The 20,762-nt window shown below is 31.5% G+C and overlaps 1 protein-coding gene across 3 annotated transcripts in view; it reads right to left on the minus strand.

Moving 5' to 3' along the window:
• Nucleotides 1-1,455: 1,455 nt before the first annotated feature.
• Nucleotides 1,456-20,762, minus strand: part of LOC118180867 (uncharacterized) — a 126,655-nt gene continuing 107,348 nt past the window's right edge. For all 3 annotated transcript variants that reach the window (XM_085820680.1, XM_085820682.1, XM_085820681.1), the window contains 2 exons: nucleotides 12,220-12,357; nucleotides 1,456-5,205 (listed from right to left, as the gene is read on the minus strand). In XM_085820680.1, the coding sequence (XP_085676806.1) occupies nucleotides 3,127-5,205; nucleotides 12,220-12,357 (2,217 nt within the window). In that variant the 3' untranslated portion in view covers nucleotides 1,456-3,126. The remainder of the gene's footprint in view (nucleotides 5,206-12,219; nucleotides 12,358-20,762) is intronic.

Below are 20,762 nucleotides of genomic sequence, written 5' to 3' on the forward strand. Positions count from 1 at the left end.
AAATTTTAATACATTTTTATAAATAATTCATGCTACTTACAAATAATAAAAAAGTGAAAAAGTTTAATACAGTGGTGGCCAAAATTGTGGACACTTTTGGAAATTTTTATGTTTTTGAACTTTGTATGCTTATAGAAAATGTTACATTTCGCAAAATGCAAACTTGTATATATCATTTTAAAGAGAATTTATTACTGAATTCAATAAACACAAAATTCAATTATTTGCAATACAAAAAAAGTTATGTGTACTTTAATATAAATAAAAAACACAGTTATGAAGTGGTTTGTAATGTTCTGGCCAATCACCATTCTTGTTCTGAGAACCAATCAAATGTTAGTAAATGCCAGTAGAAGCTGACATCATGTTTACACTTGAAACAATTCATTATTTTGCTTTGTTCTGTAGAAAGAGGACCTGTTTCTTATACACTGCAATTACAAGTAGGAATTTTTGTAAAAATTTTTAATATTTAGTCAAGAAGCAATGACATCAAATAAAAGAGTAGATTGGACACCTAGAAAGAGATATAATATTATTGTGTTACGAGAAAGTGGTCTTTCCTATGCTGAAAAAATTAGCCCACCAGCGGCTGAGCGGTAAAATCGCTGAACACTGGTAGTTCGGTCCGAGGTTCGAATCCCGCGAGCGGGCTGACTGCATGGGCGTTTTCGTGGTTTTCCCCATGTGTAACGTGTATACGAGCCAGTTTCCCTTAGAAAGTCCTCCACGAAGGCATCCCTCCTCTTAGGCAGATAGCCCTCGAGGCTTTGCCATAATCACACACACACACCCTATGCTGAAATTGTAAGACAGGTGGGTGGTTCAGTGACTACATCTGGAGTCCGAAAGTTATGTTTACGATATCAGGAGACAAATTCAATAAAAAACAAAGAAGGAAAAGGCCGAAAAAGGTGCACTACATGTATTGATGACAGAAGAATAAAAACTATGTCTCCAAGATAGAAAAATGAACTATGAATGAGCACCATTTAAAACTCTTGTCCGAATGAGGTGCCCATCAAATAAAAGGGAACTAATTGAGGCTATAATTGTTTCCTGGCATCATGTAATAACGAAAGAAGAGCTTAAAACTCTTGACAGCTCAATGAAACGTCGATGTGAAGCTGTAATCAAAAATAAAGGGTACCCTACTAAGTACTAATAACTCACTGCAATCATCACTATCTATTCAGTAATAAATTCTCTTTAAAATGATATATGCAAATTTGCATTTTGTGAAACGTAACATTTCTATAAGCATACAAAGTTCAAAAACATAAAAATTTCCAAGTGTCCACAATTTTGGCCACCACTGTATATATATATTACTTTATGAAGTTATAAAATAAGTAGAAATACAAGTATTTTCAAAAGCTAGCATGTACAAATCGTTAATTGCTTTTAAGAATACTTGAAAATGTACAGTTCCATTTTATTAAAACACACCAAAAGTTATTAAAATGTATGCAACTTTTTATTCAGCAAATATATAGAACACAAATACTCAGCTACAAAATAACTGAAGTTTTACATATATACAAAATTAGCACTTTCAGAGTACAAAGAGGAAATATTCAGATAAGGCCAAATTTACACAGAACAGCACAAAATGAATTACAATATTATACAACTAAAACTTATAAAAATGCTCTTTTAAAAAACATTTTCTTTAAAGCTTTTTTAAATGACAATTTATAGAATAAAATTGGAATTTTATCATTTTTTAAATGCATTTTTTCCACTGGATTTAGCATAAAATACCAAATTTACACATCACTTGTTCTGGATGTGCAATTCTCACGTACAACAAATCGCCAGTTTTGTCTGTCATTAAGTTTATCTTAAATTTTAATTTAATGATTTTAAAAGAACTAACTATATAAAAAGAAAATGCTTAAAAAAAGATCTAGTTCTGAGTATATGAACAAAAATAAAATCTGGAATTTATAAATATTAAAGCATGAAAATTTTTTAAAAGAACAGAAATATCAGGTAATGTATTTTATATACTGTGCTAGATCCTTCTGTCAAAAGCTCTTAATTCATCCTATTACATCTATTAATAAAATCTGAATCCTTCTAAAACTTACTCAAATCGGGTATAAGAAAATAATTCATGTGATAATGAAAGCTCCTGCAGTATACACATAAGCAGCAATGGGTTATATTTTAATATTATTTCGGAAAAACTCTTTAAAGTATTGCTGAACTATTTTTAAATATCACTTGAACATATATGCACAAATACAAAATAAAGCACATATTCAAAGCATTGAAATAAAGAGTCATTGTTTCCAAGAAAATTATGAACTATTATCAAGCATTAATGGCATGAAATGTTTGGTCCCTCAAAATAAATTTTAAAGTGAAAAATAAACATAATAAAAAAAGTGTAAGAAGACTACATGCATCGTTTTACTAATAAATATTTGTGAAGATGGAAATAAATTCAAGAATAAAAATCTACAAATATAAAGAAATTTATGCATCTTTTTTATAAACTAAATTTCAAATTAAATCAAAGTTTTGTTAATTCAGCTGCCTTATTTTAAGAACTTACAAATAAAATTTAAATTAAAATAAATAGTTTTAGGTAAATGTAGATAGAATAAAATTATCAAATTCAGCTGCCTTATTACAAATAAAATTTAAATTTAAAAAAAATAGTTTTAGGTAAATGTAGATAGAATAAAATTATCAGTTTTGAGGACCAAACTGTCATAGGTACCTCTTCTTCAAAAAAAGAAGAAAACCCTCTCCCTCTGAACAAAAGAGACCTATACTAAATTGTCCTTAAAATCAATAGTTATGCTTAAAATCTACATGACTGTTACTAGCTTTTTTTTTTATCTAATTTTAATATTTACACTGGCATATTTCTCTTTCAGTTGCACATGAATAATTTATAAAAAATAAATAAAATATTCCTTAGTTAAGAAATGTGTAAAGCTTTTTATTAAAAAATAAATAAAGTGCGTGAACACAATAAAATGATTAATTGATATAAATTATGAATCTAAGGGCACTTAAAAATATACAAAGTGATAAAATTTTCTGACTAAACATATATCACTTCTAATTATATAAAATTTCAGGAAAATATATATTTTAATGAAGAGAAAGCTAAGATGCTTCTTCAGATTCAGCCATGATTCTATCTAGGATATCTTGTATCCTCTGATGAATGTTACGACCTTTCCTACTCTGAAAATTAGTATTATTTTCACAGTTTTCCTGCGAAATATTTTGATTGCTTCCTTGAGATTTCCTATCACTACAAAAACTATTTTCCACTACTTGAGGAGTTAAATTTCTTACTTTACTATTAAAATATGGCTTTGTTTGGTCAGTACAAGAATTAGAAGACTCTTCAGGATTCTGAGCACTTGTAGGCCTCTTTGACAATCTGTAATCAGAATTAGATTTAAGCCTTTCAAGTATAGTACTGAAAGGAAATTTGGCATTTCCTATTGGCAGCACAGCTTCACCCGTTTCGGTAGGATATGTTACATCTTTATCACATGTATTGCTTACAAAAACTTCCTGACTTTTCTCTGGTTGAAGGTTTCTTGACACATTTTCTCTTTCAATATTGCAATTAGCCTTCAAGCGTTTCTTAACAGATTGAAAATTAGTAGGAACAGGAATATCTTGAGAAGATAAAACACTCTTTGATTTTAAATCTTTTGGTTTGGGCGAAGGCATCACTGGTGTAGATGATTGAAGAGGTTCGCTCAAAGGTTTACGAGCAACACTGGACACAGATCTATTGCGAGAAAGTGGATATTCTTCAGTCTCTTCCAGTGTGCTACCAAGAAAGCTATTAGTATTTGACTGTGATTTAGATTTATTATAAGCACTATTCCTATCCTGAGATAATAAACTAGATTTCCTTAAACATTTTGATGAAGCAGAATTTCCGTAGGTAAAACCAGGAGAAAAATTTATGTCTCTTCTAGGTAAATTTGGAAGTCCAAGTGACTCACCTAACTGCCAGTTTAGCTCTCTGTTTTCAACAGTTACTGACTGAAGAACTCTCTCAAGCATTGATAATTTTGACTTTAAAACATTCACTTCAAGTTTTTGCTCATCTAAACTTATCCGCAATTCTCTGTTTTCCATCATCAGCAGCCGAGTTTCATCTTTCAGACTATTTTCAATTTTGTCCTTTTCTGATAATTTGCATGCTAAAATTTGTTCTACTTCAACCAATTTTGTTTGTAATACAGCATTCTCAACCAGATAAATTAATACTTGTCTTTGTAAATCAACCACATTAGTCTCTTTCAAAACTGATGATACCATGGCACTGTCAATATTGTTAGAAGCTAGCCTTTTCTTTTTTGGTGTTTTATCAAACACCGATTTTTTCTCAAAGCTCTCTCCTAAGGCACCGCTACATGTCAACTTCTTCGTTTTTGGCACATCCTCTGTTGCGACATGTTCCTGTCCTTCAATAATAGTGCTATAATACTTCTGTTGACTATCTTTCACATATGGTGGATCACAATTAATAGATCTGAAATGGCCCTGTTTTGCAGTAAATGTATCATTTACTCCAGGAACCCTTTGCAAACTAGGATGAACTCCATTTTCAATTTGAGAAGCTGACATCTCTTGTTTTACACTTTCTAAGATACAGTTTTCTTCAGCTGCAGCAAGTTGTTGCTGAAGAATTTCAGATCTGTGTGATATTTCATCTAACAAGATCAGCAATTCATCATTTGAATCCGACTCTTCCCAATTATTTATATCTTTATGTAATGAAACATGACCATCATTATGGTCACGACAGTCCGAATCCAACCCACTATCCTGCTTATCACTTTCCAAGGCAGAGTCTTTACTTTTCACTAAATCAAAAAATTTCTGTGATTGTTCTTGTACAGATATACCACGTTTTTTACAGAGGCTAGTAACATTGTCTAATTCTTTCAAAGAATATGATCTAAGCTTTGGTGGCAAAGAAGAATCATCCAAAATGGGTTTCAAAGATGAATGAGAACATCTGCGTGCACCTGACTTTGGAAAGAGTCTCGACTTAGTTGATAAATTGAGGCCTTTTAGACCCTGCACAGAATCTGATGTATCACTCAAATTACCACTTCTTGAATTATCGCAGAGGCATTTCCAAAACTCTGCAACAGAATCTACCACATCATCTTGTACACTTTCAACAAACTCCACACGTTTCTGCAAATCCTAAAAATAAATAAATAATAAATACATTTTATCAAATGCATAGTACAAAGTTATCTAACACAACATTAATTAGGAAACTGCAGATCTAGAATTGAGAAATTTGTTTAATGTTATAATTAAATTTAAAAAATTCAATTATTTAGCCTTTTTGTGATCGAATTATCTGTAAATAATTTTAAATTCTTGCACAAGCTGACTCTCAAACTCCAGCAATAAAGCATTTGCTAAAAAATCTCAGCTTTTATATGCCGCATTTTAATTTTAGTATGAGGGTGACAAGATCATGTGTTAAGTTTTACAGTTTAGGCATAAAAGATAACATCAATCATAGCTTCAATGAAATGTAAATGGATTATATGATTAGGCAAGCAAAAAATATAATTTTGATAAAAAAAGGTTATCTATTTTTTATGGAAATAATTTTTAATTGCATATTTTTTGTTGAAATAAAAGAGGATAAATGAAAAAAATTCCTCCCATTACGAATTATGGGAAAAGAAATTGCTGTGTAGAGGTCCTGAGAGCCAATCAGACACTCGCACCATAAAGAGTTCAAATCAGTGGCATAAATAGAACTCTTGGGCCCCTATGGAAAAAATTTTTTCTGGGCCCCTTTCCCAATCAGTTTAATGTGTTAAAAAAGGATTCCAGGAGGCAATGTTTTTATGATGATTTTTTATCACATCTGGATTAATTGTTAAAAAATAAAAGTACGTTCTTAGAGGGAACCAATTGAAAGGTACGTAACATGAAGAAAGAATAAAAAGAAAAATAATTTCCCTTGACCAACTGGTGAAATGAAAATTTGCTTTAGTCTGGGTATTTGACGTCAGATGATTTTAATTCAGTTACTTAAGACTTTTTGTGTGAGAGCGAGAGACAGATTTTTTTCTCCTTTTACTCAGATGCATACTGATAATAAATGAATAAGTCTATATATATATATATATATAAAAAAAAAAAAAAAAGGAACATGTCGACATATAGCATTAAGAAAAGGAAGAAAGCCTAGATTTGCGGAGATTTTTATATAAAATCCAAGAAGTTTTGCATACTAATGTTTTAAATTTTTATATAAAATCTGCGCTTATCTAAGTTTTTTCGCTTAAGTTAGCAAACTTATAAATAATTAGTTATATTATAAACTGACAGACAAGATAATTGATAAATGTACAGAAAAGCTATTACATTAATATATAGTAAGTACTCTGTGATTTACTCAGCTTACGAACATGATTTATGCAATAATATACAATAAATAAGAACTCTTATAATGTAAATGATACATTTTTTAAATATAAAACATATTTATCATAAACTTCAAAAAGAAAAATATTTGAATATACAATTTTTGTAGAAAATATATATGGTAAAGTTTTTTCCCGTCTTTTTAAAAAACCTTTTAGTACACTAAACTACTTGAATACATAATTTTCATAAAAAAATATGAATGCTTAAGTTTTTTCCTGTTTCCTTTTAATTTTCCTTAGTCCGTACTGATCTTCTTTTCTAATTTTTTCCTCCCTCAATAAGTGTAATGATAACATTGGTGGCCAAAATTCATCATAAAGAAAAAAAATCCTTTTAAAATTTGCGTCTCCTAACTAACCTTCATTTTTGCAAAATTATTAATCAATACTTGGATGCCCATTTTCTCAGCCATCTCAGATTCAACGCTCAATAGTGAAAGGTTTGACAACCGATCTTGTGTCATACTGTTACTTAAATATGTTTTTATAATTTTCAGTACTGAAAATGACCTCTCACTCGTGGCTGTGGTTACAGGTAATGATAAATACAATATAAGTGAATTGCACACTCCCGAATAACTGCTTGTCATGTCATAATATTTTACCATTGCTAATTTAGCTAAATCCTTAACGGATTTCAAATTTTGGATTTCTGTTCTGAAAGTATTTATAAATAATAAAAGTTGTACTTCCAGTGCAAGTCTTCTTTATATGTTTTCTATATTTTTGAAACATTATTAATAATTTCCATATTTGTTAACAATGACAGTGTTTTAGGTTCTTTATTTCTCTTTTATTTTCCAAATTTAGTTTCTATGCCCCATTTATTTGCAATTAAACTCAGCTTCTTTCATAATGTCTTCAAACTTGTTTCTCATATCTTGCATACTAATAGAAACGCTTTTTAGATGTTGATGTGCTCCATTCAAGTCGATTGATTTTCGACTGTCGAGCCGATTGATTGTTGATCGATCCTGCACTATAGCACAGGATGTCTTTAAAAAATTTTGTTTTTAATTTTGGCCTGTTATGATGTTTCTTAATGTATGGAAACATAGATTATATTTACATTTCATATTTATCATAAAAATATTTAATTAAATTAATATTAGTAGACATTTGCATTGTTAATGGTGATAATTTTGGATTTTTCAGATAAATGGATTAAAAGTTTAGCCAAATTGAATTTTTAGCAAGTTTTAAATTATAAGAACTTAGTTTATGATTAATTTAGATATTACAAATCAATAACTTACTTTTATAATGAAGAATTATATTTGAGATCACTTTGAAATTTAATTTTAAAGAAAAACTTCTTCAAAATTAAATTTTAAAGTTTAAAAGTTTGTTCTCGCCATAGACTAGAGAAATGGCATTAGAATAACAGGAAGTTTAAGTTCAGTTTACTGTTCTGAGTCATCAGCCAATTTACAAGTATACTTGAGGGGTAGCGTTTCACACTTCAATAACTTAATGAAGAAAGGGACCTGAAATCACCCTTCAATAACTTAATGAAGAAAGGGACCTGAAATCACCCTTCAATGCAGCTGTTTAACAAAAAAAAAGGACCCCGCCTCCACTATAAATTTACAGTGTCTTCCCAAGTTGAGTCACAGTAAAACTTTCATCCAAGACTTTACTGTAAAGATGTCCATTGTCCATTTCCCTTTTAAAGTGCTGAAACATCTGTTTTTTTTTTTTTTTTTTTTTCTTTTTCCCATCAGTCAAATTGTACTTTTATTATTGTCATATTCCGATGATACATAATACATGAGCTGCAATATCTTTCTACATTTCCTCTGTACTATAAATGCATTTCAGTTAATGTATAATTGTTAAATATTTATCAGTAAAAAATACGAATATTCAAATATTTTTAGGAAATTCTTCACAAGTTTACGATGAAATCATAAACAGGTAGAAACAAATTTTATTGATATGTATCCATAGAGCTTTGAAAATGATTGTGTAATACGAAATGGAAATTTTAAAATTAAACACAAAATACTTATGGTATGAGGATTTATCTAAATTTAAATACCCACTATAGCAAAATATAACAATTCCCTTCTAAGTTTCAAGGTTCCAGAAATGTTTAATAATTTAGAGTTAAGCTTATTGACACTAACGTATATTTGAAGATGAGTACTCACACTCTGTCGAATGAAAGTAGTACACATAAATGTTTAATAATTTAGAGTTAAGCTTATTGACACTAACGTATATTTGAAGATTAGTACTCGCACTCTGTCGAATGAAAGTAGTACACATAAATACTTGTTTAGGAAACCAGTATAAAGTTTCTTCATAATTAGTAAAAATAAAATTGTATGAAACAAGTTTTGCGTACTTCGTAGAGAAATGCGCAAAACTTCATTCAATGAAAATAGGTTTGTTGTACCCCAGGTGGATCAGAAAGCAAAAATCAGTTAGGAAAAGCGGCTATATTTTAGGAGCATTAATATTTATGATTATTGTTATCTGTTTTATTTGCGTCTTAGAAAGCTATTTATGTCTCAGAAATTAATGACCTCAGATTTCCAGTCTTTACATTGCTTATAAATTAAGCAGTATCAATTTTTTTATCTTAATCATTAATTCATTGATGACAAAAATATAAAAAATAAATATAATGTATGAGAACATATATTAACAGAAGCTATTTATGTCTTAGAAAAGTTATGCAGTGATGCCAAAATGAAAGAGAATAATTTATGTACAAAGGGATTTTATGAGTGAAAATCACATCTTTACTATTAAAACGTGTTAATTAAATTTTTTAATTTGCAACAATTTTTTAAATATTGCAATAACGGGGAAGCATTCTTTTCTGAAATATTCCATTCGTTTGTGTAGTGCAAATAGCAATTTAATTCACGTTCTTCCAGATGTTGAAATGCAACTTAAAAATATTAGGGCAACGCTGCCATTGATATGTTTAATATTTTCAGTAATTAATTTATCAAAATTTACGAAGTAGTATATACTTTTAGTTGTGCGATGCCATTTTTATTATCATTATTTTACTATTATTGATGATCTCATGTACTGAATGCTGTGGAAACTAAATTAATAGCAAAAGTAAAGTAAATTGTAAAATTTCATTTCAAATAATGATTAGAAAGTACTCCATGAAGGTGTTCTTCCCCTTAGGCAAATAGTCCTCAAGTGCTTTATTATTATATAATAATTCAATTCAATGCCATTTAAATAATGTACAAATTATTGCGCATTACTCAATTACATGCTTAAATGTTTCACGTTGTTAAAATAAATTGTAATTTATTATATTTTTTTCAAACGAAGATATTGATATGAAGAGAGATTAATATATTACTTTCAAAACAAATTTAATGTCTTCAGAATTATCTTTTACATATAAGTGTGAATTTTTGGTAGATGGGTAGTTTACAGGTTAAGAAACACTACAGCTCTTCTCTTTTCTAAAGCAAATCAAGTAAATCCTCAAACGAGTTCTGTGCTTTCAGATTTAATTCTCGATTAAGGATTTTAAAGAATAACTAACCTGCATTTTATCTGCAATGTGAGAATATTTTGAAAATTTTGATATGAAAAATTGGATAAATATTTATTTACTCATTATTTCAAATAAAAATATTCATCCATTCCATTTCCTACCCCCATGAGTGAAAAAGTAATGAATTTTGATAAATTTAATGAAAAAATTTCATTAAATTTATGCCGGAAATTAACTGAAATATTTGGCTGCTTAATGTTTGAGCATCTGTGTATTTGTAGCCTGTCATAAAACTCCCCCCCCTTTTTTCAGACTTTGAATTCATTCAAAGATCCCTAAGCTGAACCGTAAATCTCTCCTTTCCAAATGTGGTGCCATAAATTCTTTGCATTTCCTGGACTAGAACTGCATTTCGACATGGGGGTGGGGCAAAGTCCTTTCATGCCACAACTGCTCAACTTACGTCAATGATTTTGTGTCCTTAAGAAAGAAAAGCATGTATTCTGGAGTTAGCAAATAATACTTACGAATGATTCCCCCTTCCAGATTATTTAGTGTAAAAAACAGAGAAAAAAAATCAATCCGCCTTTAACTTTGCCATTTTGTAATGTCAGTCGTGCTTCTAAATCCAAAATGTTTCTGTCCCTTACCTTGCCTCTTGGTGCGATTGCACAGGTTGCAAGTACCATCGGTTTTTACATTGTGAGAACTATACATTCAAACATGCAGATTCTTCCTTATTTAATTTCTTTAAAAATAATACAGGGTGAAATTATTTGGTGCTAACAATTTGAAAAGTGATACGCCGTTTATAGCGAACCAACAAAATACATGTTATATTAAATTCTAAGAATCATTCACATTAATAAATTCAATTTCAAATTGAATATTAGGACTGATTTTCGGACTTGTGTTTAATGTAAATGCTAGTAAGAGATTCAATATATGAACAAAGTTACACGCTACGGAATGACATATTATGAAAATTACAAACTGTAAATAATATACCACAATTTCTCTTAACTTGCTAAGTTCATTCCAAAGTACCAGAATCCTGCCTAGTTACTTCTTTGATTTATACTTAGAAAATATGTCTACTGATTATTCGATCATAATGCGAATTATACAGAAACAAATTAATATATAAGTACTTTATAATAAATAATTACAATTAATTTCCACTTCCACCGCTTTTTGATTTGGGATTGCAAAAGGAGAAACCTTTCCTTTAGGGGGTCGCCTTTAATAGGTTTGAGACTAAGGAATACAAAAAAACTTTTCCTATTTTCTTCTCACTGCTGTCCCTAAACTGGGGTAGGTTATGAAGTTATTATTTCATAGTCGAATGCTGGAATTTTAACTTTTGCAAACACTTGAATTTAGCTGTTTGAGGTGCTTCCAAGGGCCTCCTATCTGCATCATACAGAGAATTGCATCACTGCACCATATAGGTAGGGGGCCTTTAAAAACTTTAAAAAAAAAAACAAATTCTATTATCTACATATACTTAAAGATTCTAAAGTTAAAAGTAAATTGGAGTCAAATCAAGGCTATTCCTCAACTATATTAATATTAACAATCGCGCAAAAGGGGTTTAACACAAAATCAAAACATATCAAAATTAAAATAAGAATTTATAGTAGTACAAATTCTAAAAATAAAAATGAAAAGCAAAAAATAAAAAATATAAAAATAATAATTAATCTTCTTTTATAGAAATTCTAATTCCGAACTCATCAAGGGAAAATGAACTAAAGCTTCTATATATATGTAATGGAATCTGTCTTAAAGTTTAAACATGTAAATGTAGTTCAGCAGGATATTTAAAGGACCCCTAAGCCTTCGGGCCCCTATGCGATGGCATTCCTTGCATACCCTTATTTACACCACTGGTTCAAATATCAGAGGTGATCTTATAAGTGCACTTTTTCAATGGTGGTACTATACTCGACTGCTATGAAGCAGACCATGTTAGTCCCCAAGGTCATTACCATTTGCAAAGACACTGGGACTTTATAGCAATGCACTTGCCATATGTGTTAATAGACGGCATCATAAGCAAAACAGAAAGAGCAAGTGAGCTAATACCCGGGGCTGCGACAGGTATAGTTCATAACTGCATTAAGCAGTAAGCCAGTAGAAGAAAGAAAACTCAAATATGCAGATTTTTCCAAATATTTAGAGTTTTACCGTGACCTAAAAAAACTAACAGGCGAGAATATTCATTCTGTATTTGACACTTCTGATTCACTATATTTTACAAAGTATGCCCAGAAAAATACAAACCTGAATGGCAACTAATGATTTGGCTTGTTCTTTTACAAGAAAACATATGGGCATAGAAACACCATTTTCTTTTCCACAACTGCAGTAATTTTCATAACTTGTTTTCATCTCTGTAACCAAATCATCTGGCTGCTGCACCTAAAACAAGAAATAAAATATTTTACATACATAATAAAAAAAGGATACTCTTCTGTTATTGGGACCATGTTCAGAAATGAATGCACGTATACATGGATGTACGTGTTCATATATGCATGCATAAATGGATGTGTGTATACATGTACGTACGTATGTGCGTGTTACACACAAACATATATGCACATAGACATATACACACTTGCAGACATACATACATTTTTGAATGCGGTCCCGATATCATAAGAGTACTTAAAAAATTAATTTTGATCACAAACTATTATTAAAATAATATCAATAATAATATTATGAAGGTAGCATATAGCAAAAATAAAAATAAAGTACTTCAGGTACACAATCTAACATGTAAAGAAGGAACTTACCATATTGGTTCAAATATAAATTTTCCCTCTCCCCTTAAAATGTCTTATTCTGTTTCTCTTAAATATGAAGCCTCACATTCAAACAATTTATAAGATGTTTTTGCAATTTATTCATGATTTTTACTTTAAAAGAATGCATATTCAAGTATCCTTATCTGAAAGAAACACTATTTAGACTATTTGATTACCCTCCTTATAAAACAGTTTCAAGCTCATTACAAAACAGCATTCTATGTTTCCTGCAAAACTGTTAAAGTATGTTATGATAAGAAATAATAATAATGTGTAATTAAGTTTATCAGTTTTGGCAACACTCTTTTTGCTATCATTAGGTGCTGATTCGCTTGCTCGCACTTCACAATGTTGTAAAGTTCCAATAATATAGTTAATTTAGTAATTCCAATTAATTTTTTTTTTTTTTGCTTTACTTTCAGAAACTTTTTTAATTATGAGTCGAGCAAGCTCCCATACCGCACCTAATATTTTTAATTGAAGTTTTCTCAAAGAGTATAAAATTAAACAATTTTGATCGTTTCGTTAAACTTAATCTAAGTGGTGTGGAGAACTTGCTAGATAGCTAATAGCAGAAAGATCTAATGATAACTAACAGCAGAAATCTTAATAATCTTAATAACTAATTGCAGAAAGATCTTTAAGTGCTACCAGCTTTCTTCTCTAGTCCAGTAGCAGTGAATTTGTGACTGCACAGAGCAATACCTCTCTGGCAGCCATCGGTGGAGAACTAAAGTGACCTTGCTCATATCACGTAATACTGGCTGACTTTAAAACTAGCATACTTGTTATCACTGTGGAATTACACCTATGATTCTTCCTTGATTGTTCTGAATGCCTTTACTACTAAGCTAATTAATATAACAGATGTAAAAGCAAGCATATTATCTTCATCTTTGCATTAATGCATGTCTCTATGAAATCATGTCTCAAATCTTGACTAAGGTAAGACATGAAAAATCTCATTTTCGTCATAGCAATCGAAAGTGGTTTAAACATCAAAGAATGGAATTATTTAAGGTCCAAATAAGGTATCTTGAAAACGAAAAATAAATTACCTGACATATTACTCAACTGCAAGATTTTAGATGCCTTACCCAAACAATCAAGTTTGTTACTGTTAAGATAAATGAACAGTTTGTGAGTTAACAGTGCTGCTTTGCTCTCATAAAAGAGAATTTAAAAGGAAAAGGCAATCCAAGTGAATAAGTGGTATTAGTAACGTAAAAATCTGGAAAATAAAAGCAATATAAGAAAGACAAATTCAGTAGAAAATCAAGAAAAGAAGATACAGTACAAAGTCCGTAATCCGGACCTCAAAGCCACAAACTTTACGCATGCGCGTAAAGAATGCGCATACATTACGCGCTACGCATGTGCGTAATGTATGCTTTACTCATGCGCGCGTTGAAAGAAATGTTTAATAAAGTAAACAAATAAATATTAAGTAAGTTTTTTTTTTGTAAAATTTGATACCCTTTAGATCATAATTGCTCTTTATTTCATAAATTACGGTTTCATATTTTTAATTGTATAATTTCTGCATGCCATCTTACCAGATTTAAACTGATGATCTATAATCCGGAAAAACCCCTAATCCGGAATCGCCGAAGTCCCGACGAGTCCTGATTACAGACTTTGTAGTGTATTTGTAATTATTGCAAGCAAAAACGATGTGGGGTAAATGAGTGCAGAAGATCGCCGATTGAAAAAAAAAAAAGAAAAGGGGGGAAAGGAACGGTTCAGCAAGAATCGTTCAAGAAATAAACCCATTGTAGCACTGTTGACCATTCACGAACAAGCTGACACTGATCCAACATCATTTTGGATTAACAGTGGCACTAAAGTTATTTCATGAATTGCTTCACATATCTGATTGATTTCGTTAAGTTTCATAGTGCCAGTAACATCAAGGCTGCTTGAAAAGAAACTTTAGCTGTTTTTTACGAAAGGCAGAGTTTGCGTCAAAGCAACTATAGCTAACAAAATTCAAAAAATCTACTTAAATGATGTTTGGTATATAACCGAGATAAACAGAAATTTATTTTCTTTATTTGCTGCTGCTCAAGACAAAAATCAGAATTGTAAATTTATCTCAACAGCTACTGAATGCTGGTTAAAAGTTAGTAGTTAAGTAGTGTTGTTTAGAACTTGTAATATACAGTGGTGGCCAAAATTGTGGACACTTTTGGAAATTTTTATGTTTTTGAACTTTGTATGCTTATAGAAAACGTTACGTTTCACAAAATGCAAACTTGTATATATCATTTTAAAGAGAATTTATTACTAAATTCAATACAAAACACAAAATTCAATTATTTGCAATACAAAAAAAAGTTATATGTACTTTAATATAAATAAAAAAACACAGTTATGAAGTGGTTTGTCTAGCTTTCCAATCACTGTTCTTGTTCTGAGAACCATTCAAATGTTAGTAATTGCCAGTAGAAGCTGGCATCATGTTTACACTTGAAACAATTCACTATTTTGCTTTGTTCTGTAGAAGGAGGACCTGTTTCTTATAGACTGCAATTACAAGTAGGAATTTTTGTAAAAATTTTTAATATTTAGTCAAGAAGCAATGACATCAAATAAAAGAGTAGATTGGACACCTAGAAAGAGATGTAATATTATTGTGTTACGAGAAAGTGGTCTTTCCTATGCTGAAATTGTAAGACAGGTGGATGGTTCAGTGACTACATCTGGAGTCCGAAAGTTTTGTTTGCGATATCAGGAGACAAATTCAATAAAAAACAAAGAAGGAAAAGGCCGAAAAAGGTGCACCACATCTATTGATGACAGAAGAATAAAAAGACTATGTCTCCAAGATAGAAAAATGTCATCAGGGGCCATCAGAAGTGATATGAATGATGCTGGTGTTTCTGTCAGTTCAAGAACAATCAGGAGAAGATTAGCAGATGATGGACTGAGAAGTAGAATTCCACGAAAAATGTTTTATCTTAATTTTCAGCAACGAAAAAAAAAAAAAAAAAAAAAAGACTACAGTGGGCAAAGGAAGACATTAATTGGACAGATGATCAGTGGTCACAAGTTATATGGAGTGATGAAACTAAGATATCGTTATTCGGTAGTGATGGGCGAAAATATGTAAGACGTACAATAGGAGAAGAGCTACATCCTGACTGCATTCAAACAACTGTGAAGAACCCAGTTAGTGTTATGATTTGGTCATGCATGTCAGCAGATGGTATTGGTCGCCTTCATGTCATCGATGGGACACTGAATGCCAGAAAATACATTGACACTATTCTAGAACCAAAACTTCTACCTTCCATGAGAGATGTCTTTCCCAACAATGCTTCGTTTATTTTTCAGCAGGATTCTGCTCCTTGCCACACGGCCAAAATATCGAAAGAGTGGTTTCGTACAAAGAGCATTAAATTGTTGTCATGGCCAAAACAGTCCTGACCTCAATCCTATCGAAAATTTGTGGCACCGTTTGAAAACTCTTGTCTGAATGAGGCGCCCATCAAATAAAAGGGAACTAATTGAGGCTATAATTGTTTCCTGGCATCATGTAATAACGAAAGAAGAGCTTAAAACTCTTGACAGCTCAATGAAACGTCGATGTGAAGCTGTAATCAAAAATAAAGGGTACCCTACTAAGTACTAATAACTCACTGCAATCATCACTATCTAATGTATAACGATAACTATTATCGTTTAACTTTTTTTGTATTACAAATAATTGAATTTTGCGTTTTGTATTGAATTCAGTAATAAATTCTCTTTAAAATGATATATACAAGTTTGCATTTTGTGAAACGTAACGTGTTCTATAAGCATACAAAGTTCAAAAACATAAAAATTTCCAAAAGTGTCCACAATTTTGGCCACCACTGTATATAGCATTTTGTATAAAGTAGCTAATGGTGCAACAGCAGACTATTCTTTGTGGCAGTTATATCCTCAAAGATAGCGACGTGAAGATAAATGTCATGTTAAGAACATGCTTGAGAGAGAATCAGGCATTTAAATGTCTTTCGAAAGGAAATTGTGTGAACCAGCTATTTATGGAAAATGCACACAATTTATCATTTGGTATTAGAAAGAAAGCAAGTTTGGTGAATTAATTTCAGCTAACGTTTGTGAACCTTTTGATGGATTTTCCAAGAAGAAAAGTTACTTAGTTGTGTTTAAAGATAGCTACACAAAATTTCGGTATGGTTACTTTATCAAGGAAAAGTCTGGAGCTGCAATTATGTTAAAGCACACATTCATTCCTTAAGATTTTCAGTCAGAGAATTTCTCAATGACAGCAGGCTTTGACAACGATAAAGTGCGTACAAGTTAGGAACTGTTCATTCAATTTTCAGTATTGCAACTAACAAGAAAATGCACTTTAGTCAGTTTGATGTCTGCTCAGCTTTCTCACATGGAACACTTTGTTACAAATTTTGCACACAGATAGACGATTTTAGTGTAATTCTATGTGAAATTGCTATATTTCTTTTGTATATGATATTGTAAACATGAAGATCTAAAGAGCGAAGCTTGCCAGAAAAGTAAGTGCCGAAGCGGCAAATCTATTTAACAATGAGCAAATGGCTATCTCGCTAACTGAGCAATTATTTTTGTCGCCAAATTTGGGGAGAAACCGCAAAAAGTCGCCACGCTTGGCAACCATTTAGAGACATTTTGGTCTGGTCCTTGTATCACCATAACAGGTATTGCAGTTAAATAACTGTAACCGATTTTAGATGCTCTCTAACCATACTTGGCCTGCCTTCTAGTAATTTCGAGATGCAGAAAGTACAAGAAATATCTCGGCCACCAGGTTAAAATTAGATAAGGGTGGAGAGAGCATTTGCTGTCAGTTGTTTTTGTTGTGAGATGCTAGTTCAGAGCGACTTCGAAGTATTGAAAGCTTCGCTTTGCTAACGCTGTGTTTACCCTTCTTAGTACTTTGAAGTGTAACTACTGATTGTACTCTGTGATACTGTGGAGACCTCTACGAGTATTTCTGTGGAAATTTCCAGAACTCTGAACAATTTCTTTTGATGAAATAATTTTATCAACTTATCATCGAACCTGTGTGCACTCAACCTATTACGAACTCATACGCACACAACAACTATTGGTTAACCAATATTTAAACGGAGACTGTTGATTCTTTGTGTAAGATGGGACTCTCTTCCCTTTATTATTATTATTATTTATTCACATGGGAAAGTGTTACAATATGTTGAGAAAAAATAATGACAACAATAACGTATAATTTAGTTTATAAGTTTTGACAGCACAGTGTTTTTGTTGTCATTAGGAATTAACTTGCTTGGTCGTGCTTCGTAATGCTTTAAAAGTTTCAATGATGTAGTCTTTTTAATAATTTCAATTAAAACTTATTTTTCGCTTTGCTGTTTGTTTTGGGGTATTTTTCCATTACGCACCTGCCATGCATCTTGGCAGATTTTTTTTTAATGTAGACAATTTCTAATTAGACTATGATACATACATACGTATGACAAAACACGTAAAAGTGTTTCTAAAATTAAAGCAAAGGTTTTTTGCGCAATGCAGTTGTCTTATATGTAAGACAGTAACACAATGGTACCTACAGCCATCCAATTTTGAATGACATAATTCTACCTGCGAATATGGGCATCTGAATGCCCAAATTTGGAATTTGTTTTATTATTGATTTCACATTTATTTAAAACTTTAACGAATTTTTGATTAACAAACTCAACGATTTAAAAGCGAGCAATGGCAACACTCTACGGGAGGGGGGGGGATTTTTTTTATCTCCAGCGCACGGACCTGTGTATCGGAAATTCTAAAGATACGCTCATTTTAAAATTCTTTTGCGACATTGCTTTGAACTGAATTTTATGGTTTAAGTGCAAAGAACATAATATCTAATAAATAAAGGTAACACACAAAGCGTTAAAAAACGCCGCTTTAAACGTAATTTAAAATCTTAAACCTTTCAGATTTTCTTTTCTATTTATTTAATAACTTATTAAAAATTTGGTATGCTTAAAACAGTTCTTTATTATTTTTTTCTACGCGGTTCAAGACTGTAATGTTACTTCAAACCAAAATCATGAAGCTTGACGACTTCATCCCTTATTTGTCGATCTCTGTTCTATTTAGACTATATTTGGCAACTTCAGGTTAAAGAATTCATCCTATCATTTTTTGATAATATCAACCGGCATTCTAAGCAGAATAAGCAATGTATTTTCAATATTTTCGTAGACAGATGGGTAGGGCTTCAGCAGTTCTATAACAATATCCGAATTAACATTAACCACGATCGCATCAAGCGGCGCTAACTGTATTATTATCCTTAAAGTTTTTTATATCATTCTTATATAGGAATTTTTTTACACGGCAAGTAAAACATGAAAAATCTTATATTTCCGTTTATTAGCCTCTACATCAAATTTTTACGAAAATCTTGAAATCAATACTGTATAACTTAAAGATCCCTGACAAACTGCGATGAGATAATCTCGAAAACATAATAAACGATGAAAACGCTACAAAATAACATATACATAAATTTATCCACACTTATCGATACTTTTCTGACGTTCAATGGGTACACAGTACGATGTTATCAGCATTTTTGGTGAAACCGATGAGCTTCCCAAATCTATTCAAGCAATATGTCTTTTACGTTGCGAAACAGACATTTTACTAGTATTCCCTTATTATCTCTCTCTCTCTCTCTCTGCCAGGGGCGTAGCTAGAGGGGGGCAAGGGGGCATCTGTCCCCGGGCGCAGAATCCAAGGGACGCCGAACTGATGTTACGACATTTTAGAATGAAATGTTTTCCATCCTTGGCAAACAGTAGGGGGCGCGAAATCTTCAGTTGTCCCTGGGCGCTGAAAACCCCAGCTACGACTCTGCTCTCTGCATGCAATCTAGCCGGTATAATTCGAAAATGAAGTTATGATGATGAAAACAATTTTGTGCTATATAAGTGCTTACAAATGAAAAAATCGAAGCAAAAATAAACAAATTTTATTGCTGGATAAATGGATATGAATGGATATAGATGCTTATAAATATATGCTTATAAATGGATGAATGAATCTCACCTTTATTAAGCGTTGAAAAGATGTATAGATTAAAGATTTAGTAAAAGATGCATCGAATTCCAATGGAACTGCAATTATTTACGTTAACGTTTACATTGAATTTCTTCATTCGTTTACTCTGCAAACGTGATGCATTTTAAATAATGAATCTAAGGTGTCTATCCCTCTAATACTGAACATTCAGATTGACCTGCTTTACCCTAATTCAATTAAAATACAGTGGCACGTCGGTAATCTGTTCCAAAACCTCAGACATATAATAAACAAACTTTTCTAATAAGAAACAAAGGAAAATTAATTAACCCGTTCTTATAAAAAAAATTCTATTGCTACTATTATAACACTATTTAATAATAAATTAGCATGGAATAAAACAAAAATGAAGCATTGCACATGATACTCTGCTATCCAAATCAAAAGCAATTGTAAACACTCCCAGCGTTACGGATGGAAAATTCCGTATTGAAGTGTGGTTTTCTGATTCTTTGCATATGAAGATTTCTGCAAGCCTTTAATGTATTCGATTTCGAGTTGGATGTATATTGGAAGAAAAGGTATAAGGTTAAAAATTTGGTATAGAACCATTACAGAAAGCGTAATGACATACAAAGCAGCAATCTGGGATGGATTCTGGGTACATTCACCTCTCACGATTGAAAATCCCTGATCTCAATTCAGAGACAGAGACAGCAGCTACTTCAAATATGCTGGGCCTACCGCACCACGTCAACACCAGCCCTACAATTGGCAGGAATTCCTTCTCTAGATCTGACAGTTGAAAGGGAGGAAATTTTCTCCCTCCTTCCAGCATGCCTTAGTGGTGTAACGGTAGCACACTCGGCGCATATTCGAGAAGTCCAGGTTCGAGTCTCTGCGAAGGCACTGCTCATTTTTCATGTCCCTAGCTTCAAAAAATCCTAATGACTCTACAGTGGCGGCCGA

Source organism: Stegodyphus dumicola, chromosome 7, assembly GCF_044657685.1.
Source record: "Stegodyphus dumicola isolate Sdum_Otavi_A_Nest chromosome 7, ASM4465768v1".
Taxonomy (NCBI): domain Eukaryota; kingdom Metazoa; phylum Arthropoda; class Arachnida; order Araneae; family Eresidae; genus Stegodyphus; species Stegodyphus dumicola.